Source organism: Lissotriton helveticus, chromosome 8 (assembly GCF_964261635.1).
Source record: "Lissotriton helveticus chromosome 8, aLisHel1.1, whole genome shotgun sequence".
Lineage (NCBI taxonomy): Eukaryota > Metazoa > Chordata > Amphibia > Caudata > Salamandridae > Lissotriton > Lissotriton helveticus.
Genome location: NC_136069.1, coordinates 452,000,697 through 452,027,559, shown reverse-complemented (window position 1 = coordinate 452,027,559; position 26,863 = coordinate 452,000,697). Strand labels below are relative to the sequence as shown.

Sequence of the window (26,863 nt, the reverse complement as noted above, 5' to 3'; positions counted from 1 at the left end):
GACCGTCTCACACTCCTCGGCGTCGACCGGCTTCTCCGCCTCGACGTCGACCCCGACCAGATGGACGAACCTCGAAATCTGGACGACGGGCGATGACGCCTCGACGGCGACCTCGAGCGTCTCGATGTCGACCTCTTCGAGCGCCTCGACAGCGACCTCTTTGATCGTCTCGACGTCTACCTTTTCGATCGTCTCGACGTCGACCTCTTCGAACGTCTCGACGTCGACTTCTTCAGCGCCGGAGACCTCCTCCGTCTCGACGGCGACCTCGACGACGAGGATCCCCTCGACGACGATGATGACTTTACCTTCGACGGCGAACGGCGGTGTCGCCTCGGCGGCGAGCGCCGACGCCGGGCCCTCCGATGTCGTCCACTCGGCGACGACGAGGAGATAGACACCGGGTTCGACGGCGGCCTGTAAACGTCCCTCGACATCGACGTGCAACGTTTTCTCGACCCAGAGCCCTGGGGAGACCGGGAACTGGCCGTGGACCTTCCTCTCGACGTCGTGGTCCTAGCAACTGAACCAGACGGAGACCTCGGACGCTTGCTGGACTTCCTGCCCCTGGGGAGCCCCCCAGAGGCCTCAGCATGGGCAGCAGAAGCCCCTCCAGACCCACCTTGAGCCTTCAGTCTTCTTTCTTCAAGCCCCTGAAGTCTGATTTTTCTCCTGTCCTTCAGGGTCCTGCCAGAGAAGCCTCTACAGATCACACACTCCTCTGGGATGTGGGAAGAGGGAAGGCAGAGGATACACACCTCATGGGGGTCTGACTTGGCCTTCTTCCTGGAGCACTCTGGGCATTTATCAAATAATGCAGGCATTATGAACAGCCAAAGAGAGCAGAAACCCAAGAAGAAAGTCACTAAAGTACTTTAAAAGTACACAAAAACGAAATTAGTGAAAAAACACCAACAAAACCCTTGAAAAGGGAGAGCTCAATGCTCCAGGGTCCTGCTTGCAGGAGCCGGAAAAAAGAACTGAGACTAAGTTGGACCTGCTATGCATTCTGGGATACTGGGAGAAGGTTCTGGAAGATTCTCTTAAAGGCACAGTATCCTGTTTTGAGCCACATAATGGCAGCCTATGGGGCTTGTCTGTCCAGGTTCTTCTCTCTATCATTCATGAGGGATTTTGCTGGTAAAGCAAGGGAAATCTGTACAGGCTTTTGCTCTTTTGTGGATTTTATGGTGGAATTTCTAGTTGAAGTACTGGACAGTGTAGCCTTTTTAGGCTGCATTATCTGTCTTTAAATTCTCTCTTAAGTGTCTATGCTTATCAGCATGTTTTGACACTGTAAGAGATTATTTTTGATTGCTCCGGGGTCCACGCACATGGGCGGGACTATTCACTAGATTATGACTATACACAGAGATCCCCTACTACAGAATACTCATTCTAGTCTCCCGCAGTTCACCACCTATATACTAGAATTGATCGAATGCTGTGCAACAAAGCAATATGGCCAAAGGTAATGGACATTGAATGCTTAGGGTGCACTCTATCCAACCATAACCTGCTTAAAATGGTCATATCTTGTGGTAGGAGTCTAGCTCCAAAACCAACATCGAGATTATCGACAGAGACTTTACTAGATACCCCGTTTAGCGATACATTAAGCAACCACATACTGCAATATTTCACAGTATGTTGTTGTACCGTTGAATAGCACTCAATTAAGGTTGCCATTCGCGAACACTGCATTAGGACCATGTAGGGCATAAGACAAACATTGAACTAATGACTGTACAACACAATATTAGAGAAGCTGTGAATCAAGCTGCTGCCTAGCCAGACTTATTACAGCGGCTAGGGGCACCGAAGCGGAAACACTCTAAGCTAATGAGCAGAATGAGGAAAATAGACCATAGGGAACCTGTAACTAGACAGCACGCAGAAGGGACTAGAGCGGGTTAGTAGCTTTCAAGGCTATTAAAGATCTGAGACCACCAGTCTGGGCAATCAAATCCACAAGTGTTGCTATAAGGATAAATTATGGTTCGAGGCATATGGGCTGCTGAATTCATATCTGTGCATAGATCGCCTCCTAGTGTTGGGTCCGGATGATTGCACATTGTTGTCCTGGAAGAGTCTTCGAAGTATCACGAGATAGGTGGCTCCTCCCATGGACTACAGTGCGCATGGGCATCCTCTCCATCCTTAGATTGTTTTTTTCCGCCATTGGGTTCGGATGTGATTTCCAACTCTGAGTTCGGAATCGATAAAAAACTTTTCTAATAGGCCAAAAGGCCTTCGGGGTTGTCGGTATTGTTATTCGATCAGTGACCACAACTTAATTTCTGTTTTATATTCAGATCGTCGAATCGGGCTGCGTGGCCTTTTTCGACACCAAGGGCCACTCGTTGATGGAACGAAGTCCATTCAAAAGATGCCCCAATTGTAACTCAAAATTCCCACACATAGATAAACACCCTGTGTGTAACAAGTGTTTATCTCCTGAACACAATGAAGCCGACTGCTTAGCTTGTGCGCAGTTTCGTTCGATGAAAACTCTTCGGGTTCGAAGAGCAGCGAGGCAGATGATGCAGAAGCCAGCGCCTGACCCGGAGAACATCTTTGAAGACAACGAAGAGGTCGTCGAAGCTGAGGACTCAGACCAGCAGTCGGAGCAGGAATCAGAATATGACTCCAACTACTACGTCGACGAAGAAGACGACATCGTCGAGGTAGGGGACGACGATCCAGGCATCTGAGCCGTCGAGGACGACTCCGGCGAGGACACAGGGCCAACCGTGAATACGGAGCCCAGTATATTTACTGATACGCTTCCAAAGGCTCAGGTCGAGGCATCGCCGGAAGGCCTTAGCCAAGATCAAAACATCGATTCTATAGCCCCACAAGTCAGCCCGGCTAAGAACATAAGGCAAGAGCCATCGGTGCAACATTACCATTCCCTGGTAATATCGAAACCAAGAGTTAAAGAAGCAAAACAGAAACCGAAACTGATAGAGTTCCCACTCTTCGGAACGAAAAGTGCGGATCCATCGGCGCCGACCAAACACAAAATGGCCGCCGACATGGCTGGGTCCCATATCAGGGCCGTCGAGCCAAGAGCCAGTACGCCCAGGGACATGCCTAAGCTAAAAGCCGTCGAACAGACAACATCGATGTCGACGCAAGGCAACACAAACAAAGGACTCCAGTAGAAGATGGTTGTCGAACCGAAACAAACAGTCGACAAGCCAAAGACGGTGCAAACAAAAACACTCGATCCGAAGGCAAGGATCGAGGCCAAGGGATCGGTCGAGCCGAGGAAAAACATCGCTCCGAAGCAGCAAGCTCCGAAGACGACACAAGGCCAAAAAGTGGTTATCGAGCAAACAAGAACAGTCGGGTCGATAACAATCACGGCGCCGAAGAAGGTCATACAGCCTAAAAAGACTGTTGAAGCACAAAAGTCCCTCGGACCGATAAAATTCGGACTTCCGACTCATATTCGGCAAAAATCGGTCGAACCTACGACAGAAATCGAACTGACACAAACAAGAAAGCCGATAACAGGGAAAAGAGCTCAAGCACCTGAGGAGCAAGCGCCCTCGACAGAAGAGCAGTCCAAACTGTATGTGGACCCAGATACTGGCAGACTTACCATATTAAAAAGGAAAATCAGACCAGACGCCGAAACCTACAAAATACCACTAAAAAAGAAAAGAGACTCTTCTACATCTCCAACTCTCTTTGAGCCTATCAGGACACATGTGCAAGAAACTTATACATATTCTCCCACACGCACAGATGAGGATGTGGAATATGAGGATAATGAACTGTATAATTATCCTGTGGACAATGACCAGGACAACCAAAATCAACCATGGTCTGATCCTGTAGATCCTGTAGACTCTCAACCCATGCAAGAGAATACTGCATACCTCGTAAAAACTTCGCCTACAGAGGACACAGCTGCTTTCAAAGCATTAACTGAAAGAGCAGCAGACAACCACCACGTGGAAATGCATGCTGACTCTATTGAGAAAGACTTCCTCTTTGACACTTTCAACACTTCTGAAAGATCAGTGAAGACATTGCCAATGCTAAAGGGGGTGCTTAAACATGCAGGGGACATATTTAAGGAAACAACCAGGGCAAGAGTCATTAACCCCAGAATAGAAAATAAATATAGGCCAGCTCCAGTGGACCCTACATACATTAAGGGACAGCTGCCCTTAGACTGTTTGGTAGTATCTAATGCACGCAAACGTGCTAATTCTCTAACTACTGGCGAGGCTCCACCTCCAGACAAAGAGTCTAAAATTTTGGAGGCTTCGGGCAAAAGGGTAGCTGCACAAGCAGCTAACATATGGAGAATTTCAAACACACAAGCCCTGTTAGTCAGGTATAACAGGGCACACTATGACACACTTGAGCACCTTCTCCAGCATCTACCTGACCTTTATAAGTAACAGGCAGAATTCCTTATACAGGAGGGAAAGTTAATATCTAACGCCTCCATCAAATGCGCCCTAGACGCAGCAGACACAGCAGCCAGGGCTATCAGTACCAGTGTCCTGCTCAGAAGACATGCGTGGCTCCGCATCTCTGGCGAGGCAACCGTGGTACACCACGTTCCTAGAACTATCCGTGGTGCCTCATCAAAGACTAAAGCTAACACCCAGTCTCTTAACGCAGAGCCATGGAGACATTCAGCACCCAGATCCACAGCAGCTGAACCTTGCAATCTGGCTCCTGAAGTCATAGAGTTTGGCTACCTAAACTTACCTCCTGACTGCATAAACATTATCAAAGAGGCAAGAAGACCTACCACAAGAGCATGCTATGCGGCAAAGTGGAAACGTTTTGTCATTTACTGTAACAACAATGACATAAACCCACTAGACGCATCAACTCAAAAATATCATATGCTATCTTTTGCACCTACACCGCTGCAATCTAGCCTATACATCTATAAGAATACACTTAGCTGCCATAGCAGCTTACCTTCAAAACCGGCAACACCTTTCCCTATTCAGAGTGCCTGCCATTAAAGCATTCATAGAGGGACTCAAACGTGTGATCCCCCCCAAGACACCCACCTTCACCTGTCTGGAATCTAAACATCGTTTTAACCAGACTAATGGGACCACCTTTTGAACCTCTACACTTGTGTGACATACAATTTTTAACATGGAAGGTGGCATTTCTCGTGGCGATTACTTCGCTTAGAAGAGTTAGCGAGCTGCAAGCACTAACTATTCAAGAGCCATTCTTCCAAATCCACGCTAATAGGGTTGTGCTTAGGACAAACCCTAAATTCATGCCAAAAGTTGTGTCCCACTTCCACATCAATCAAACAATAGAACTGCCAGTGTTCTTCCCAAATCCAGTCAGTACCTGAAAGAGCCCTGCACACACTAGATGTTAAGAGGGCTCTCCTATATTACATAGACAGGACAAAAGATTTCAGGAAGACAAAACAGTTGTTTGTTGCTTTTTCACCACAACACAAAGGCAACCCCATTTCTAATTATGGGTTAGCCAGATGGATTGTTAAGTGCATTCAAATATGTTATCTTAAGGCAAAACGCACTTTAACAGTTCCCCCAAGAGCGCATTCAACACGCAAAATGGGGGCATCCATGGCTTTCCTAGGAAACATTCCTCTAGAGGAAATATGTAAAGCAGCCACATGGACTACCGTACATACTTTCACACAACACTATTGTGTAGATGTACATTCCAAACAGCAAGCTGCTGTAGGACAGGCTGTTCTAAAAACTCTGTTTTAGACTGCTGCAGCTGGCACAGGTTGCCACCGCTAAGGGAGAGACTGCTATACATTCTATGCACAGATATGAATTCAGCAGCCCACATGCCTTGAACGGAATATGCTACTTACCAGTATGCATCTGTTCTTGGCATGTAGGGCTGCTGACATTCATATCGCCCACCCTCCTCCCCGGTGCCTGTCACAGCTGTAGCATTCATTCTAACTCTCACTTTCTTGCATGGACATCTCTTACTGTACAACACTCCACCTCTGCCACAATGGCAAAACACAATCTAAGGATGGAGAGGATGCCCATGCGCACTGTAGTCCAGGGGGAGCAGCCCCCTATCTCGTGATACTTCGAAGACTCTTCCAGGGCAACAATGTGCAATCATCCGGACCCAACACTAGATGGCGATCTATGCACAGATATGAATGTCAGCAGCCCTACATCCCAAGAACAGATGCATACTGGTAAGTAGCATATTCCTTTTCAGTGACTGCAATAGAATACTGAATGCAGCTGGTAATGGGGTGAATATCCATCAGTTACAAAAATATCTCAAAGGAATTCCGGTTCTCTAAATAAACCCTCTGCAATACCTCTCCCTGGAGGACCCAATACAGAAGGAGGAGGTGCGGGCTGCTATGAAACATATGGCACAGAATAAGGCTCCCGGCATAGATGAAATACCCATTGAGTTCCATGCAATCTTCATAGCCACCATTGAACATCACTTATTGTCAATGTTGCAGGCTGTAAGGAAGCTTGGCACGTTACCAGTCAATTCGGGAATCACTGATAGCAGTCCTCCCCAATAGGGGGAAGATCCACAGAACATAGGCTGTTATTATTAAATCAGGACTATAAAGTTTTAAGCTGAATCTTAGCTAACTGACTGCTCCCAGTGATCCAAACACTAATTGATCCAGATCAGAATGGGATAATCTCGACTGGAAACACTTTTCTTAATCTTGGACTCAATGAGGTCTGTTTGATGGTGCTGCCTCTTTTGCAGAATTGCTGGAAGCAGTGTTTCTAGACATAGAAAAGGCTGTTGACACGCTGGCTGGCCTTATGTGCTGGTGTTTTTTTAAATACAGGATTGGGCCCTGAATTTCTTGGCTGGGAACAATCGTTTTACTCCCATCAGGCAGCCAGAGTGAATACGGGGGCAGGTCATTTCAGAACACATCTTATCAATAGACGCACACGCCAAGGATGCCCCTGATCACTTTGCCATGAAGCCATCGACGTGTTTATTGGAGCAGAGAGCAGCAGAATGGTGCCTAAGGGGGAATTGCCCCTGGGATATACTATAGTACTGTGAAGATGACCTACTGGTTTACCTGCGTAGGCCCTGGAGTGAGTCCCTACTTTGATAAATATACTCGATGACTTTGGGGCGATGTCATGCCTTAGAGTAAAAGTCTTGCTTGTTCCACTTGAATACAGGACTGACGAGGTGCAGGGGGACATAACATCTATGAATTTGGAATGGAGAGGGGACATATTAAAATATCTAGGACTATGCATATAGTACAGAAGACTTAATAGCGAGTAACCTGGATAGGTTTGTAGCTGCGACAAGCTGTGTCCTTTTGGACCACCCTCCCGTTGCTTCAGATGCGTTGGGTGGCGATAGCCAGGATGTTGGCACTACCTCGTCTCCTGTATCTGTTCTCCCTTTCATCCTGAAGAAGACTTTCTTTGCTAAGTTACAAACTGTACTTTGAGACCTCACATGGGGGCTTGGGCAGAAAAGAGTTGCGCTCCACCAGGTACAATTCCCGATGTTGGAGGGTGGTTTGGGAGTGCCGAACAATGAATGGTACAATGCGGAGGCTCAATTACTCTTACCAGTGAGATGGTTGAGTACAGGACACACATTGATAAATTGGGGCTGAGTGCTAATGGCTCCGATGCAGACACCACCAAAATTAGGCAAATGTTATGCAATAGTAAATATTTGTTTGCATAAATATGTACAACCAAAGGGGAACCCCCCTGTGTCCACTGTGGTTGTTACTCGATCTTAAGGAGATCGCCATAATGTGACATTGGAGGCTGGTGTGCTAGTGCTGGGTGAGTTGTGTGGTCAGGGCAGACTTGGCACAGTCCAAGAGATTGTGGACAGTTATGGGGGGTGGCCTGGTCAATCTTTTAAGTACAATTCTTTGGTCAGTAGAATACGGTAGATATGGGGCAAGGCTGAACCAAGTAGCTCGCCAACGCTGCAGTGCCTGGTGTCTCAGGTTAGGGGGGGATCCAAGACCAGCAGTTACACCCTTGTACAATGCGCGGAATTCCTAAATAGTGCACAAATGTGTGAATGTCTTGCATAAATGGTTCATCTATGTGGACCTTGAACTGATAGATAAGCAATGTACAGCTGCCAAGGACTAGGCAAAGAAAGGGTCGAGAAACCCCAGATTGAAATGCACCCAAAATTAAATTCCTGCAGCAGGCTTTCTTCAGCATGAAATGCATTGGGCATATGTTTGCTGGGACGGCTTCTGCATGCCCCCAATGTGGCCATATGGAGATGCATTTCTATCATATGGGGTGTACTGGCGGTGTAGCACGGTTACAACGAATTTTTTACAACGCACTACCATTACATCGCAACTTTTACCACGCAAACCATTACAACGCAATGCGCTGGGGGGCGCTCTAGGATAGGGAATGTATTTAATATACTATCCAACACCTTCCCTGCTATCCACGGGGACTGGAGTTGGAATAGTAAATTAAATAATTCACTATCCAGCGCCTAAAAGCATTATGCGTTGTAATGGACTGCGTGGTAAAAACCGCGTTGTAAAGGCATGCGTGGTAAAAGCATGCGTTGTAGTGACACCAATCCGTACTGGCACATGCTTGGGCAGAGGTAGGGAAAGTTGAACCGAAGTGATTGAGAGGGGTTTGCACCGCAGTCCCCAGATGTGCATGCTGAGCTTGATGGCTAGGAGTAAAAATAAATACATGTCAATTTATCATCTTAGCACTGATACTTTTTAAACGCGGTATCGCAGTGGCATTGAAATTGCAGTGCACCACAAATGGGATGCTGGCTCTGTGACTTGAAGAAATGGGCAGTGGCAGAAGCAGACCCACTCAGTTGCTTGAATAAGCGTCAGGATAGTGCACCGGTAGGATCGCCATGGGATACATACCTAGCAAAACTAGAATCTAAATCAGATAACAGACCACACATATTGACACTGGGAAGACCTATTAATAGTGGTCCTGACAAGTTGGGAGGATGTGTAATGTGTTTATACATGAACGGGGGGCATCCATATCAGAAAACAACATATTGCAGATGTGAGGATCTCTTCTGGTAATAGAGGACTCGGTTTCCATCAATATTGTACGCTTCTGCGAGGACTTCATTTGGTAGTATAGAGCAACTGTAGCTTTCAAGAGCCTTGTCTTCTCCTCAGAGGACAACAGTTTGCAGTATAACTGTCTCCTAGTCCACCGACGACAAAAACGCACACAAAAAAACATTCCTGCTGTAATGCAAAACATAACATTTCCTTTGTGTATATACAAACCATGAATGAAATAAAAAACGTAATGTGTCATTATGGTGTGTTTTTCTGACAAAATAGTTCCTCACGTGTTTCTCAAAAATCAAATTGGTCCATTTAAGTTGATAGAAAGACTTGAGGAAAAATGCTACTGCGAGGTGATCCAAGATGTTTAACAATGTCCCCAGCCAATAGTTAAAGGCTGGCCTGAAGCCCTATTCTCTATCAATGGAGTATGTATTGAATACAATGTGCATTGTGGAAGCACCATTACACACCAAACCTAATTCTAGTGCAATCACCATTTCATGTGAAACATAAAAACATACATGCATTCGTATTCTTTTATTAGCTTTATAAAGCATTCAGTATTGCCATATGGAAGACAGCCATGCCCTGACCTATTGACCTTGCCGATGCTTGTTCTCTTTTGTTATTAATTGTATGATCAGAATTTTAAAATGGACCAACTCTTCAATGATAGTCAAGTCCAATATTTAATTCTTCTGGGCTTTTAGACATCGAGTCTATAATTACAAATTGGCTAGCATCAACTGTCACTCTTTTGCAATGCATTTTCTACTGCCGAGGAGGTGTTTTACATGTGGGATTGTATCAGATGATTGCAATTAAATTAATTGTTCTACTTTTTTATACTTGCCATTTTAGGGTTGCAAAGTGATGTAACTGAATCCTTGTCATTTTGTGATCTGTTATCATCGGAGGATAGCATTATGTTTGTGGAATGTGTAGCTCTGTGTACTTCTGCCATCTAGTGTTGGGCTTCACTGGGAACCTCTAGTGTTGATATGGGGCTGCACTCCTCGCTCTCTGCAGTGGTGAAACAGTAACAACCTGCTGCAGGCCGGACTTTTCTCAAACCAACATGATGGACGCTTCCCTCACCGAGTGGGTGGGGGCTGGGTTAAGGGGGGGTTGGAGGGTACACTTACAGGACTTGACCATCCAGGGTATGTGGGCACCCCATCAACAGAGTCTCCACATCAACTACCTCTCAAGTCCTTCCTCTATTACATTTAGCCTACAGTGTACTTGTAGCCTTAGTATTTAGTATTCTACATTCTTGAATTTGCAGTTCATGTATTTCATATTGTGTGGTGAAATCGTAATAGAGACTTTTTAGATGAGGGTTTTCAGGTTGAGGTAATTGGTGTTGTCTTGTTTATGGTAAGAAGTTACCATTTGTGCCAAGCCAGGCACCCTCTGCTGCCACAACCAAAACATTCATCACCTTCCTCCCGCACATCTCCCTTCCTTGTGTCTATCCTGACTGCTGCATCTGAATTTAACACAAGCCTCAATACTCCTTCTACACTTTTGACTTTAGTGGTTTCTTTCGTATCAGCAATATCCTCAATTCACATGTTATCTTTTCATTAGGACTTGATTGAACATTGGATTTTCTTGAACCCGTCCTGGAGCAGAATCTAGCCTACATTTCAAGAAAACTGTAATTATGTAGTTCTGCTTTTACCAAATGTGGTAATGGATCAAAATCACCGTTTATGGCAATGGAACATAGTGCAGTGTTGGGACTGGAATGTCCCTTGCATGGTGTACAGCTGTAGTCTCCTGCCGTGAGTGCTCGACTAAGAGTATCTGGTATACTGGGTTTTGATATTGTTGTTAGTCTCTCAATCTAGTGTGTGTAGAGAGGTCTAGGCTTGTCTGTTGAAATGAGTGGGTTCTGTCACCTGGGGGGGATGTACCACGCATGCCCTCCTTTTACTGAACTGTGGACTACTCTCCCCGTCATGGGTTTAGTAGTATCTAGAGCAGTGATGACAATGTACTTTGTTTTGGGACCAGATCTGTTTTTTTTACCGGACTCACTGGAATGGAGTTCTACAGGCCCACCCATGTAGGAGTTCTGATGCACTAACCCTGATCCTATCACTAACCTGTCATCTTTACAAAAAACCCTTCTAGTAACAACTATCACTTATTGTCTAGTAGTAAAGTCCGCTATGAATACTCAGGGGCTACTCATTAAGCTCAAATTTCTACTGCTGGTGCGTGTGTTGTACAAGAGAAAAGAGTGTGTCCAGAAGGACTAGTTTGCAAACTTGAAAGAGAATACCCTAGACCATCAATTCTAGGGATCTTATTGCTTTATTTAGCTTATTTTAAATTATTTAGATTAGCGAAGCAAATAATGGTATCGCTTTAACATTCTGTAACAGCAGCTTCATTAACATGATCCTCTTTCAGTGGGATTTGTTTATCATTCAAATGTATTATATGTGAAGCAGAGGATCTGGATCATTGCAGTATCTGTAAATTTACGGTCCAGATCTCTCTAAAATTAACCATTCGTTGCCCAGCCGACATCTTTTTGGAACACAAATATGTTTAACTAGTGAATGGGTTTACAACAAACCTATCAGATACACACACCTCAAAGTTTTAGCCCATGCCAAATTTAGCCTAATTACATTCAGCAGTGAGTTAGTTTTTATTTGGGAGTAAAAATAGATAATGCTTTTTGCTTTTATAATTACCTTTTGCAGATTTGGCCAAATGGCGCCAGAGTTCTAAGCAAAGCAAAAAAACTGTTTCAATTGAAAGGTAGACCACAGCCAGTATCTAAATGATTTTGATTTTGTATTTTAATATCTGTGTTTTTTTACTGATTACTTAATGCAGAGCTGGAGAGACACCTGAGCATAATTGCCTATGCTCATCCATTTGAATTCCTGTGAAATACATAGTGCATTTTGTTAGTCTTTGCTTATTATTTGTTATTCAGTCCATCAGCTAAAATCCATTTCGTGTCGATTGTCCTGTTTCATTGGCACTATAGAACTCTGGATAATATATGCATTAGATAGATTTGCGCTATCTAGTTACATATGGCGAGACTGGTGGAGGAAGAGTTCTCTATCTGCTCTAAAGTAAGCAACAGACTCCTTTATTGATGCTAACAATTTACACTACCACTTTAAACGAGCTCTGTTAACCGTGCTTTGGGCTCCTTGTGAGACTAGTTTTACCAACTTGTAGGAATAATTTAAAGACATGTAAAGGTATGTTGTGTCGAAGAACTTTAGGTTCCCGATTGTTGTTTTATTATAATATCTGTGATCAGTTTGTGAATTTTAATATTGTGAAGCCCAAATACATTGATTGCTCACTGTTATCCTTTTGGCATTTAAATTAAAATGTCTGAGGAATAAAAAAAAAAAAAGAAATTCTTGCTAACTCATGCTTTGGAGAAAAAATAAAAATATAAAAAGTAATCAAACCTCACCCTAATATTTTTATGGAAGGTGGCGCAGGAGGAAAAGCAGTGGTTAGTGGAATGTTTCTTCTCCTCAGTAGCTGGTTCTTTCTATCCACTGTATTGAAAAAACATATTGTTATAAAGGTAATTGGTGCAGACTAAATGTATGAAAATGTTGAAATGAGTTGATGGCAAACTTACAGAATGTGAATCCTTTCCAGCTACCTCGACTGATCAATGCAAACTTTCCAACTGACCCAGAAAAGATTTCAATTTCTGGACACTCGATGGGTGGCCATGGAGCGCTAATCTGTGCTTTGAAGAACCCTGGAAAATACAAGGTACACTACAACTAATAAACAGTTTTTCTATTGTATGTGGTGAATATTTGTTTTTATCATACAGTTAAAAGTAGTTCAATATTATTCCACTGCGGCATGGTTCTGGCTCTTTTACAATTAAGGAGCTAACATGTAAAAATCAGGATGTTGTATACATGTGACTTCAACATTATATTACATTACTGATAAAATGTCAGAATGTACTTTTTATGATGGGCTCTGAAAATTTGAAAACCATCAAACTTTTGTCATATGGCTGCCGAATTTTTATGGATGGTATTGCCTTTTATTAAAAGATGTGTGTATTACCTCTATATATACAATGCAAACGTACAAGTGTGTGGATGTTTTGAATCCATGATATACTCCTTTAGTCTAGTTATTTTTATGCCACTGAAAATGAATTGGCTGCATTTCAATTCATTTTTTCATTAAATTTTTATTGAAATGTGGTGAAAAACATATTCTGCTTCATGATTTTCAAAGATCATTTTCGAATACTCCGTAGAAAAGTAATTTTCTAGGCTTGCTATTTAGTAGATTGCTTTCACTCTTTTGATGCACATCTCTTCTCTGTTTCTTTTACTAGGCTGTGTCCGCATTTGCTCCAATATGCAATCCGATACAGTGCCCATGGGGTAAAAAGGCTTTCGGCGGGTACTTGGGACCTGATCAAAGTACATGGGAGGTAATGGACATAAAACCATTTTTAGCTCAGAAAACTGTAGCACACTGCCATGCAACATGTTTCCATTGTTTATATGTAATTATGATCACTATATATATATTAATGATGGCACAGATTAACCATATTGTCAACTATAAAAATGTGTGACTTGTGTCTCTGGGTTTGAATCCATTCTCGCTGGAAAATAAAGTATGGGAGTTGGGGCTTTTGTGATATTTGTTCAGTTGTCGTAAATCTGATTTGGTGATTTAGGTTAGCCTACATGGCCTATAGATGAGGCTTCCTCTTAGGAGAGATTAACTTTGCTGACACCTCAAGCGCAAAGGAATAAAATTCTGGATCTTCCTTATTCAACACGCATGTGGGTGAAGAGATTGAATATATAATGAATGAGTCTGATTATAATTCACAGGTGTTGCATGGTACAAAGCCATGTGCCCACCTTCTGAGCATCCTACTGCATATGAAACCGGTATCTTGACTTTTACTTTGGCCTTTGCATCACAGTAAAGAAGTGTGAGCTCAATGGCCTAGCATGTCCCTGAACATGTGAGGTACTGGACCTGTCCTGTGAACTGGAGGGGCACACCAAGCCTGCCCTCAAAGTAGACTCTGGACTACTGCGCCTGTCCTGGGTACATCACATTAAGGAGGTGGTGGTAGCGTGCCTTTTGTGATCAGACGTTTAACCTGCGCTTCGCTGTAAGTGAGAGCGTTGTCTACTGACCCCCTCTCTCATGTGAATTTCTGCTGTAATGTGAAATTCATTTAGGTGTACAAAGACGATGGTCCTTAGAAACAACCAACAATTTCTCCTTAAGGAAGTCTCCCCATTTCACATCAGACCATTGAGCTACCCGTCTTCTTGTAACCAAACTCAGCAGTGGAAGTGGTCTTAACTCCCTATACGTTAAAAGGGTGCTCGTGTATAATATTGACAGGTCCAAGTCCTTCCACTAAACAAACTATTTTTGTGGCCTTTGCTGAACTCTATATTCAACACCCTATATCTAAGTCAGGCATTTTGAGATGGAATGTAAAGACCGTCCAAACTTGCTACGCCATCGCAAAGTGCCCACCCCAGGGCACACATGCAACAAGGGCGACACCATGGATTCTGGTAGCTGACATCTGCAATGGTGCTGCCTGGTCAACACATGGTCACTAAACACTACTGTGGATATTGTACCCCGTCAACAGGTGATGCTTGGCCAGACAGTGTTAACAACTTTGTTCCAAGCATCTGCTCACTAGCCGCAGTTTCTTGAGGGAAAGTGCTTTACAGTCTATGCAGGCATGTCTATCTACAGCCACATATGCTATGTTATTTCCACTATAAGAATCTTTGTGTAGTGCTGTGGACTCAAATGCACCAGAAGCAGCAGTGATCACAGATGTCTATTTGCCGTTCTGTTACTTTCATCAACCACAAAATAAAGTACACAATATAATTATCATTCACGCTTCACTCCACTTATACTACTCACCTGCTGAGCAGAGAACAATCTGAGTCAGAGCCTGATGCCGGTTGGACAGACTCTTCAAAGAACGCTGACAATTTCTCAGGCATCACATGGGGAACTCTTATTAGCATTTACTCCTAATTGGCCTCACATCAGATCCAAGAGTGTTTTCCAAATCCAAAGCTGCGGTGGTGGCAGATGTAAGACAACATTACATCGTTGTCTTTAAGTATATGGGTTAATTACTTGTCAAGCCCAATTTGGTACTGAAACTAGGACCTGAAGCCTCCAGATCAGCCGATCAGAGCCAATCCTAAAGCAAGTTGAAAACTTTAAAAATTTGTAGGCCACATTTGACACAAACTTGTCATCATATATTTTCAAAGATTCCCTCTCTGAATGAGACTTCAACTAGTTCAACAAGTTTCTTGTTCCTTGCGCACTTTTCCGTTATTCATCTGCCTGGTCCCTAATGCCAGACTAACCAAAGAACCACTTCGGGAACACCTAGTACAGGGGTCTCCAGCAAGTCAAAAGCAGGGACCTGATAGCTTGTAGGCTGCCTCTGACATGTTAATGTACATGATAAAATACAGCTGCTTAAATTTTTGATATACAGCTGCTCACCTGCTAGGCAACAATCTAAATATTTTGTGCCCATTTCTGTTCGACCCGGAAGCTGGCAATTCAAGACCATGCAGTTCACACTCTTATGAAAAATAGTTTTTTCGCTTCTGTTAATCTCTCAATCTTTTTTCTGATTTTCTTTCTCCCATTCTCTCTCGTCTCTTCTGTTCTTTTTTTTTTTTATCATCTCCTTCCTTTGATTCTCTTGCCAACCTAATTCTTGTTTGTTCCTCTTTCTCATTCTTTGTTTATTTCTTTCTTGCTCTGCCTTTCTCTTTTATTCTACATGGTCTTGTTTGAATTTATTTGTTCTTCTCCTGTTAGTCTGTTGTTTTGTTACCTTTGTATCCTTACCATTACACCTCTGCTTGTTCTCATTTTATCTCCTTTCTATTCTTTACTCTTTTCTTCAGCTTTCACTCATTTTAGTTCTTTTCTAGCTTCATTTTGTTCTCTTCTTTCTTTAGTTTTCTACTGTTCTTCTTTTTTCCTTCCACTTTCTTTCATCTTTCGGTTTCTTTCTTCCTTTTCTTTTCCCTTTTCTTTCTTGCATCTGTCTTGTGCTCTTTTTCTGTTTTCTTTTTTACTCATTTCTTTTCGCCCGTCTCTGCTTCTTTCTTTTTTAAGTCGTTTTATTCTATCCGTTCATTTCTTTCTCATTATCTCCTTTCTTTTTGTTTCTTCTTTTGTTTCTCACCTCTCTATCCTATCTCCCTCTCATGTCTCTCTATTACTGTATACCTATCTTTCTTTCTCTTTATATGTATTGTTGTTCTTCCTTTGTCATTTTCTTTTTCTATTTCTCCCTCTTTCTTACTTCTGGTTTTCTATTTCATTTGTTTGCCTCTCTTCACTCTTCCTTTTTTTATTTGTATCAATCCTTTTTGTCTTTCTTTCTGTGCCCTCCCTTGCTTCTAAACTAAGTTCTAATACATACATTAATTTGGTATAACGATTGTCTGGCAGGTATATCTTGGGGTTGCAAGTGCAACTCTTATTGAATGTTAGGGCCAGAAGCCACAATGAGACACTTGCCTTTCAGAGGTTATTCATGAAAGACAGCAAAGGGACACAAATAATCGTTTGGGACCATCACAATATAACTTTTGTGATACAGCTTTTGTGTATGCTCACTGAGCAGGACTGGGGTACTCCATGGGACGTTTTTAAGATACTTGGTCTTCATGTACAATTGTGAAATCTCTGAATTAGACAGTAGCTCAGTCTGGCTTTCAATGTTCAGAAGTTGCTCTCACTATTGGAAAGGTTGGAGAATGACCCGTCTTAGAAGATCAGTGATCCAAGAAGACGGTAGACTGAAAGAAAATGATTTAGGCTTCCAGCAATACCATTCAGTCCCTCTTGTGGTGAGGCAAGATCTCCAATATTTGGCAAGAGGTTATGTTTCAGAAACCAACTTCTTCAATAACGACAGCAACAAATTCCTTAATATAAGATAGGGAGCACACAGGGAATCTCTCAGGGCATGGCAGATTCCCTCAGCAGCGAAGTTATACCATATCAGAAGGCGAGAACAGAGGACTGTTCACCTGAAATCTCTTCTACCATTGATAACATCTACCACACCACGAGATACTGTAATGACAATGCATTATCTGAACAAACCGCGAAGATCCATAGTCATGTCAAAGGAAGTGCTAGCAATACAGAACTTGGCTCTTATAGAAATATTTCTTAGACTGCTGTATATTGTCCTGGCCCGTATAAAATATTTTAGTATCCTTGGGTGCCTTTTTCCTTAGTACCTCACCATGGACTTATTATTCAAGCTGAATATTCGGAACATCACCATAGTGAACCAGTTCTCTTTATTACAAGTTAACAAAAGCCAGCGTAAAGCGTTTCCATGCATTCCAAGGGGAATTTCAAAATAAATCTCCAGCTCTTTGGTCTTAAGGTTGGAACCTATTGTAAAGCCATAGACGGGCCTTATTTTCCTCCTTGTCAGGCTCTTGAAGTCAGGGGATGCATGTTAACTTTTTAACAAAACAGGAATCTGTAACCTAAAAGAATCATTCCTTGATGCCTTTAATTCAATACTAAACTACTAATGGGATTAACTTCTCCTTTGAATGCCTGCTTGTGGCTCTACATGCACTCCCCTGAAAGGACACATTTTTGTCCAGATACGTTTTCGAATATTGCTACTGCCCTCCCTTGCTGAAGCAAACCTTCTCCAGTTTGTATTGACCAGCATAGATGCATCTAGGCCCATATATTCCCCTGTAGCAGATGGGATTGAGTTTCACGCTGGGTTTCCATTTACAGTAGTTAGGTACAGAATTTGCTGAATCCTCTACATTTCTGGCACATTCATACATTCTTCTTCTGCAGTTTTCTCTTTCAGTTCAAATGGTTGAATTCTGACTTTTGGTGAAGCATTGGAACAAGCATATTTGTTGTTCAGTTCTATCTGAGTACATTCCAAGTAGCATAGCATTTTCGTGAAGATTCATTGGAACTTGGATGATGAGATAAAGGGGTGGGTAGACACAAGTGGTGGATGAATAGTGATAGATGACACAAGACTGTGATTGTTCTGTGTGAAAATCATTTGTGTCCTCCTCCAAGTGCAGGGGTTGCTTTCAGGTCTCCCTTTTCAACAAGTTTGGGGTAATTAGTTTGAGTGCTAAACCTTTATTAAGAAGAATAAAGAGATCTTCTCAAATGTAATACATTTCAATTTGATCAGACAATAAAATAAAGAAAAAACTGCACAAATTCAAAATGTATATAAAAGCTGCAGTGTCTTGTGAACAGGAAAAGAAAACTGAGCCTGTACAAGTAGAAGATTTAGTTAAATTGCAGAGTCTTTGAGGACCGCTATTTTCTCAAAAAATCAAGATGTTGTCGGACTGCATTCTGTTATCATCAGAATACTTTTGTAGAATTCCAACACCAGTGTATTGCCCTGAAATTGGAGCAATAACTAGCTTTAGTAGATTAATGCGGTATGATCACCCTCTTGGTGTTCTCATTAGCCCCCCCCAAAATCCTTACCCCAATAAAAAGGTTCAGTATTATGCAAAGTCGCTAGGAAAATCCATATCTTATCTTTTTTTTTAAATTATTTTGCCGTTATTTTGCCTTGGAAGCTGTCTTCCCTGTGCTTGAGCTTTACAGCACCGACCAGAAATGCCCACATCCTGAATGCAAGCTTCCAGGGCCTGCTTTGTTTTACTTTGTTCGTGTCAGAGTACCTCCTCTATCAGAAAGGTATTACCAAAGTATTGAAGGCAGAGTTTCTAGGGATCCAGCTACTCAGGCCACAGTTTGGCAGGAAGATAAAAGACCGTGACTTTTCTTGGCTACCTTGACTCCCTATAGTCCAGTAAACCAGTCAGTTGGGAGCTGTGAACTTATGTGCAGAATTTCACTTTCAGAAACTGTTGGGATTTTTTGGGATTCTTAAAAATGGCTGCTTTTTCTCTTGTGAAAAATCGAGAGGATGCCTTCCGTAAACGTAGCTTATGTAGAAAAATTGAGGAAATTGATTGGTTCCCCAAAAGAAGCCTCTATTACCCAAGTAAGGATCAACATTCATATCACACACACTGCATTTTCACGGTCAAAAACCCACTTTCAGGCTACATTTATATAACACTCTGCATTTTCACTGTCAAAAACCCACTCGCAATCTTATGTGGTAATCTGCATTTGCACTTTAAGCCAATCAATCAGCCATTCACAAACCTACTTCTGTTGGTATCTGCAACTAAATTGCACAAAAAATCAGCGGCTCTCTGGTGTGGAAAATGCTGTTCTTCCTTTTACTTTCTCTGGATAATGCAGTACAAAAAAATGGTATATGCTAAATACCCCTACAGTTCTATTTGCTATTACTACAGTTGTGCAGGAAAACCACAAAGGTGAGATCTAACCAAGCTCACATTATTAACACATTAGTGATTTTATCTCCTACAATAATACAAATATTGCTCGAGGTCCATTTAGTATAAACCTGAAATGCTATGGATGGCACAAATGGATGCAAAGGTGAGATGAGGCGGTGAAGAAAGTATGATCTGAAAAGTCACATAATCACACATTTACATCTTTTGATTTTTTTATGTAATGTAAAATGTTTTATTCATAAATATGAAACCCAGCAAATTAATTGTACAACATATTAGCTATGAAAGTGAGCCTTTTAATCAACGTTTACCATATTCACATGGTTTTCCACAGGCTTATGATGCAACCCAACTTGTGAAGAACTATACTGGTTCCCAGTTGGACATATTAATTGACCAAGGCAACGAAGATCAGTTCCTTGCAGCAGGACAGCTACTTCCTGACAATTTCATTGCTGCTTGTACAGAGAGTAAAATCCCTGTTGTTTTTCGATTGCAGCAGGTATGTTTCAGTTTTGTAAATATTTGATGTATGTAATAAAATAATCTCCATCCACGAAAGGGCTGGAAAACAGCAGCCATGAGCTTTCATGGATTCCATTCACTGTACTGTTGATAAAGATTTCTTGCGTGGAGTTTTCCACATGGGAATGTGCGATTACTGTTTAATAAGAGTATACTTCCTGTAATTGCAGGTGAGTACCATTCACTTTCCATTGTCTGCAGCCTTTTTCCAGTGGTCTTAACTCTGTGTACTGTACCATGCTTCAGGAGGTGAGGCTTCCTGATTCCAGATCTGGATGTTTTCCTGAATAAAGTAAATATCTATTGACATGGATTTCCCAGTTACTTCTTTTTATTTCATTTGACTTCACCAGGGGATGTAGTTTGAGAAAGGGAAAAGGAGAGGACACACAATCGAGTCTTGGGGGACACCCATTGATAGTGGAGGGCTGGGGAAGTGTTTAAATTGTCAGGCAACGGCGACGGTCCACTTGCAAGTTTTAGGGTGTGTATCTCAGCTGAGTTCTAGTGTATCAGTTCTGAAGCTGTTGGAGAATGTGCACAAAGGATAGTGTCATGGTTAGGTTGTTCAAATAATGTACCCTGTTAAAAAGGTGTGAGGTCATTGTGGTCTGGTCTAAAAGATGGAAAACAAGCCTGAGGGTTTCATTTTACATAAGCTTATTGGAGAGTGTGGTTGGGACCCTGAGTAATATGAAGAGGCTGGGCCACAGTGCACCAACGAAAGGGGAAATAATGCCTCATCCACTTATAAGTAGCAATATTTTGTGAATACAACAGCTTGCACCTGGTAATGGTTCACATGACAGGCACCAGACAAGTGATGAGTCGTGTATTCATGTGTACTGGATATTCTGAACATTGACTTAACCCGGTATCATTCCCTTTGAAACTGTTTTGGCTCCAAGCGCATGAGGGTCATATCCTTCATAGGCAGGAACCTGGGCTTCATAAGGAGCTTGTTTGTGTGTAATTTTCAGAAAAGAACCTGCAGGCCAACCTTTCACATCTGCTGATCTCCATGGCCTTACATCATTTCTATTGCAGCCACTATTAGAATTACAAGACTTCTTGCATAGCAATGCTGTTATTCCTCAACTTTATTAACCCCTGAAGGATAGGTGGGTGGGCTGGGACTTAGCGATATGCCCTTCAGATTGTAAATAGATGCTTACAATTAATGTGTTGAACTCCTACATTCTCTTGGTGGGCGTGACGGCATTATACTCTCTTCCAACTCCTCCTAATTCGTTTTCTGATCACCTTCATTTTTATTTTAAATGAAATATGATTCTTCCCTAGTGTTCAGGGCCCATATCACAGAAACAATGCAACGGTGCAGGAAATGGTGCAAATCCATCTGCACACTTTTTGCTGCTTGTGGAATATAAAATAGAGCAAACCATATCAAAACCAAGGCGAAACATTGTGCAAACTGATCTGCCAGTAAATACTACGATGATAAAATACAACACCTCCACTTTTGAAACATGAAACTCCTATTGAGGTAAAATAAATGTCTTCTATTTTATCATTACAGGAGTAGAACATATAGTACCAAATTACTTTGCCTATTTTTTGTAAAAATATTTTTATCACGTTAGAATTGTTTTTGTTAAAATCTGAATGACTTTAAAGTATATTTCCACAATACTTTTTGTGTACGATTTTGAAATCCCTTTCAACATTTGTATCCATGTGCAAATACATTGATATGAACTTGAACTGCATTGATTTGCTCCTTTCTATATTACAAACTGCAAAAATATATTGGTCATATTTTTTTGGTTTCAGTGCAAAGATTTTGTGATACTGCCACTGATCTTCTCTCTGAAAATAAGCAGTGTGTTCCACCCATTGTTTCCATCCATGAATTCGAAAGTCCGTTCTCCTGTGGCATTGACTTTGGCAATCTCTTTATTGACAGTGTGGGTGCCTAGGAACCACTCCCTTGAGTGGAATGATTAGTTGAGCAGATGCCTTTCTCCAGCTTTCTAACTAGGTTAGTAAGGTTTTTCTCCAGTATTAGGGTGTCTTTCATAGATTCACATGCCTGAATCATTCCCCGTCGTCGGAGTGGGAGTCCCACGGTATATAAAAAAGTAATAATATGCTATAATAACATTGGAAAAACCAGTAATTCCCAACCAGGAAGTAAAGTAGCCCAAGCTACAGTAGAAAAAACTTCCACACTCATGACTATCCTAGTCATTTTGTATAGTCCAAACTACAGCCAATCAGGCGACAGCACCCACCAGAATGTTCTCCCCAGAGGCTCAGGCTCTCAGATTTTCTACCGCACGTCGTGTGAAGGGAGTCTCCCTGAGCTCTGCTCAGTTTTCTTCAATTTTCATAGTTTTTCTTCAATTTTTTCTTCACAATATCACAGTTTTGTAATGTCTTATTACATGAAGTCTACCTTCAGGCCCTGAGTGACTTGTGGAAAGCTGAGACTTTTTCCTGTGAACCCTCATGAAGGGTATATGGACCAGCACTCTGCCTGTCTCTGACATGGTAGGAGGAGAAGGGGTTGTTCTTGTGCTTACACTATACCCCCCTTCTGATGTGGGAGGATTTTTGTGTTTGTCCTGCACGTTAAGATGTTAAGAGATGCTTCTCCTCTACTTCACCAGCTGAAGTAACATCACAATTAAGGGGTCTCTGGCCTTCTTTGAGTCTGTGCCTCCCACATCTACGCCCACGAGATTTACTCTCAGGCGTCTAGACTCACTCTGCGCACTTTTCTACGTAAAAATGTGCCAGCTTGTCGACGATACGGTCGATTTACTCTCAGAGGACAATCTCTGCCGTCACTGGTGCTCTGCAACGACACCGCCTCCAGGCTTTCGTCGACGACAGTGAGGACAGTGCCCTCTTGTCGACTGCAGGCTCGTCGACCACTGGGAGTTTTGTCGATGTAAATGTCTTTGACAGTTGGCCTCGTCGACGGCAGGCTCGTCGACGGCAGGCTCGTCGACGGCAGGCTCGTCGACGGCAGGCTCGTCGACGGCAGGCTCGTCGACGGCAGGCTCGTCGACGGCAGGCTCGTCGACGGCAGGCTCGTCGGCGGCAGGCTCGTCGGCGGTAGGCTCGTCGGCGGTAGGCTCGTCGGTCGACGGCGGTAGGCTCGTCGGCGGTAGGCTCGTCGGCGGTAGGCTCGTCGGCGGTAGGCTCGTCGGCGGTAGGCTCGTCGGCGGTAGGCTCGTCGACGGTAGGCGCGTCGACGGTAGGCGCGTCGACGGTAGGCGCGCCGACGGTAGGCTCGCCGACGGTAGGCTCGCCGACGGTAGGCTAGTCAACGGTGGCCTCGTCGACGGTAGGCTCGTCGACAGTAGGCTCGTCGACGGTAGGCTCGTCGACGGTAGGCTCGTCGACGGTAGGCTCGTCGACGGTAGGCTCGTCGACGGTAGGCTCGTCGACAGTAGGCTCGTCGACGGTAGGCTCGTCGACGGTAGGCTCGTCGACGGTGAGCTCTGTAGGCGGTAGGCTCGTCCATAGACGGTGACCTCCGTGGATGTTGAGCTCCGTAGACGCTGAGCTCCGTAGACGCTGAGCTCCGTAGACGCTGAGCTCCGTAGACGCTGAGCTCCGTAGACGCTGAGCTCCGTAGACGCTGAGCTCCGTAGACGCTGAGCTCCGTAGACGCTGAGCTCCGTAGATGCTGAGCTCCGTAGACGCTGAGCTCCGTAGACGCTGAGCTCCGTAGACGCTGAGCTCCGTAGACGCTGAGCTCCGTAGACGCTGAGCTCCGTAGACGCTGAGCTCCGTAGACGCTGAGCTCCGTAGACGCTGAGCTCCGTAGACGCTGAGCTCCGTAGACGCTGAGCTCCGTAGACGCTGAGCTCCGTAGACGGTGAGCTCCGTAGACGGTGAGCTCCGTAGACGGTGAGCTCCGTAGACGGTGAGCTCCGTAGACGGTGAGCTCTGTAGACGGTGAGCTCTGTAGACGGTGAGCTCTGTAGACGGTGAGCTCTGTAGACGGTGAGCTCTGTAGACGGTGAGCTTCGTCAACATTCAGTTTCGACGCCAGTTGACTTCGTTAACCCTGTCAACTGTTGGATTTGTCGACGTTTGAGCCCGTTGACAGTTGGTTTCACACACTATTGACTTTTATGCACAGTGTTTTTGTAGACGATTTATTTCGTCGACGGCAGCTTTCCGCTACATCCACGTGATGGCTTTTTACTTCCGCCATTATTCTTCTTGGAGAATATTGGAGGTTTTCCCCTCCTTATGAAGAGCGGCAAATCGGTTTTCCCCTTTCCCCTCGTCCTGGGGAAACCACAGAAGCAAGTTCGTTCACTTCCTATCATAGACTTTATTAGGAAGAAGGTGTTAAACTCATGCAGGGGCCAGACTCTGTGCCAGCGTTTTTTCCGCGCCTTGACAAGACGTCTGAAGCTCGCCACTATTCACCTGCTTTTCTAGTCTCTCAGCCTACCCTGACTCAGTCATTACTCAGGCGGCTCAGCGATTATCTTGCAAGCCAGTGGGCAGGTATGCCGCCAGATGTGCTCTGACATGTTGGCGCTAGTAGAACGTATTCCAGAATCCTCCAAGCCTCACACTTTGAAGATCCTGCAGGAGATAAAGAGAGAGAGAGTAGTGCATCAGAAATAATACACTGTGCAGCGGACATTGCATGTACAGGTTTTCGACAGCTCGCAAGAGGGGCAGTCTGGCGAAGACATTTTTGCTTCAATGCTACGTCTTTCGCAAGGAGGTTCCAACTTCAATACTTCACTTGCCTTTTGATTGAGGATCCCTTCTGGCCAGCACACAGATACTGCCCACACCCTCTGGATATAGAATCGCAGCCTTTTTGTGGTGCCGAGGACGTAGATCCACGTCCTTTTTTCTAGGGAGTTCCATCCAGTATTGGCGCCTACAATCAAAACCAACTGCGTTACTCAAATCAAACACAGTCATATGGGCAAAGTACCAACAGTTCCTACTTAGAAAATCATCGTACAGCTGAGGCAACTCTTCTAAGAAACAATGGATTACCTTGAACCCACCTTTATTCCCTCCAAAAACGTCGGAGGTCTAATATCTCACTTTTATTCCAATTAGTCAAAGGTGACAGAGGACCGTTGGGTTTTTAAACGTCATGCCCAAGGGCACACTCTAGAATTTGTCAAATTTCCCTTTTTCTACACCTCCAAAGGGACCTCCACCTTTCTCATCTACGGGAGTCGTTTGCCCAAGTGTCTATATGGATACAAACAGGGACCGTCTGAGTGGTTCCGAATCTCCAACAGCGTTAGGGTTTACTCTCAGTTCCTCCTCAACAAGCAAATCAGGAAAGTAGCGCATGATTTTAGATCTTTGCGCAAACCTTACCAATGTTGTACCTCAAGAAAGTCCTAAAGTTCTTATGCCAGAACGACTTTATACCTACATTCAACCTCCAAGATGTCTATTTTGATTTGCCAATTCTTCCTAAGCACAGGAAGTGGCTACGCTTTACAATAGGTACAAAACATTTTCAATTAAAGTCCTACCTTTTGGACTTAGGTTGGCTTCACGTGTCTTTCCGTAGATCCTGGCACCAGTGGCACCCTATCTACGTCTGCAAGGCATACAAATTCATCATTACTGAGACAACTGTATAATAGGGGCTCACTCTTATTTACAAGCAGTCCAGCACACACAAACTTGTCAGTCACTGTTTCAAAACCTGGTTTTCAATAAATCATGACCAGTCCCAACTAGTACTAGCTCCGATATGAACGTTTCTCGGAGCATCTATCCGTACAAACCTAGCAAAGGTGTTTGTCTCACACGAACGACGGGCCTGCAGCTCCCACTTGGTGGTGCTTCTACAGATTACACATGAGAAAATTGCTAGAGGAGCTAGACAAGAAGTGGTTGCAGGTCTCCAGTTCAATCGAAGATCTCATTCTAATCACTCCTCGGATGCAAGAGGCCTTTCTTGTTTGATGGGTCCAAGAAAGAAATTTGTAGAAGGTGTGTGCGTTTCCTTCAAGAAGCGCCAAAATTACACAATCACTACAGACGCATCCCTCGAGGGTTGGGAAGCATGTCTTCAAGGGCTGAAAGTCAGCGGGAAATGCAACCCTCAACAAAAGGCTTGGCACATCAATCTGCTAGAGCTAGGTGCCATCTTCTTAGACCTCAAATCCTTTCATGCAATCATTCAAGGGGCCACAGTATTGGTTCGCTCAGACAATACTTCAAGTATGCATTACTTAAACATACAGGGAAGAACGAGGTTGGTTCTTCTATCTCATGAAGCCCAAGAGGTATGGGCTTGGGCGATACGACACAGGATCAATCTCTTGGCTGTTCATGTGCCGTGAGTTGCAAATGTGCTGGCGGACACCATCAGCAGGTCAACGGTGTCCAACAACGAATAGGAATTACATCAGCCAACAGCGGATCAAATCTTCCAGCAGTGGGGTCATCTCGATCTGGACCGCTTTGCGACGAAAAAGAACAGCAAATGCCTGTTTCTTTGCAAGCTGGCTTACCCACAGGGACTCGCAAGGGAAGGCATTTTCGATAAACTGGTCTCAAATATATGCTTACGCCTTTCCTCCGATACTGTTGGTTCCGGGAGTTCTCCGGAAGATGAAGAAAGAGCCGTGTCGCTTGATTCTCTTGGCCCCCAGGTAGCTTCGCCAATTCTGGTCCACCGAAATTCTTCTCCTCTCTGAGTGCGATCCAATACAGTTTCGACCAATACCGAATCTCCTCTCCATTCAGAATGGTCAGATGTGCCATCCGGATCCGGCTTCTCTAAAATTAGCAGCTTGGTGTACTGAGCACCTTGAATATTAGCTCATCTGAATATCTTTGACGGATTGTAAGGAGG

General features: G+C 43.7%; 1 protein-coding gene across 2 annotated transcripts in view; it reads left to right on the top strand.

Moving 5' to 3' along the window:
* Positions 1–26,863, top strand: part of ESD (esterase D) — a 108,235-nt gene that overhangs the window by 70,979 nt on the left and 10,393 nt on the right. For both annotated transcript variants that reach the window (XM_078656023.1, XM_078656025.1), the window contains exons 6-8: positions 12,728–12,847; positions 13,437–13,535; positions 19,835–20,002. In XM_078656023.1, coding sequence (XP_078512149.1) covers positions 12,728–12,847; positions 13,437–13,535; positions 19,835–20,002 — 387 coding nt within the window. The remainder of the gene's footprint in view (positions 1–12,727; positions 12,848–13,436; positions 13,536–19,834; positions 20,003–26,863) is intronic.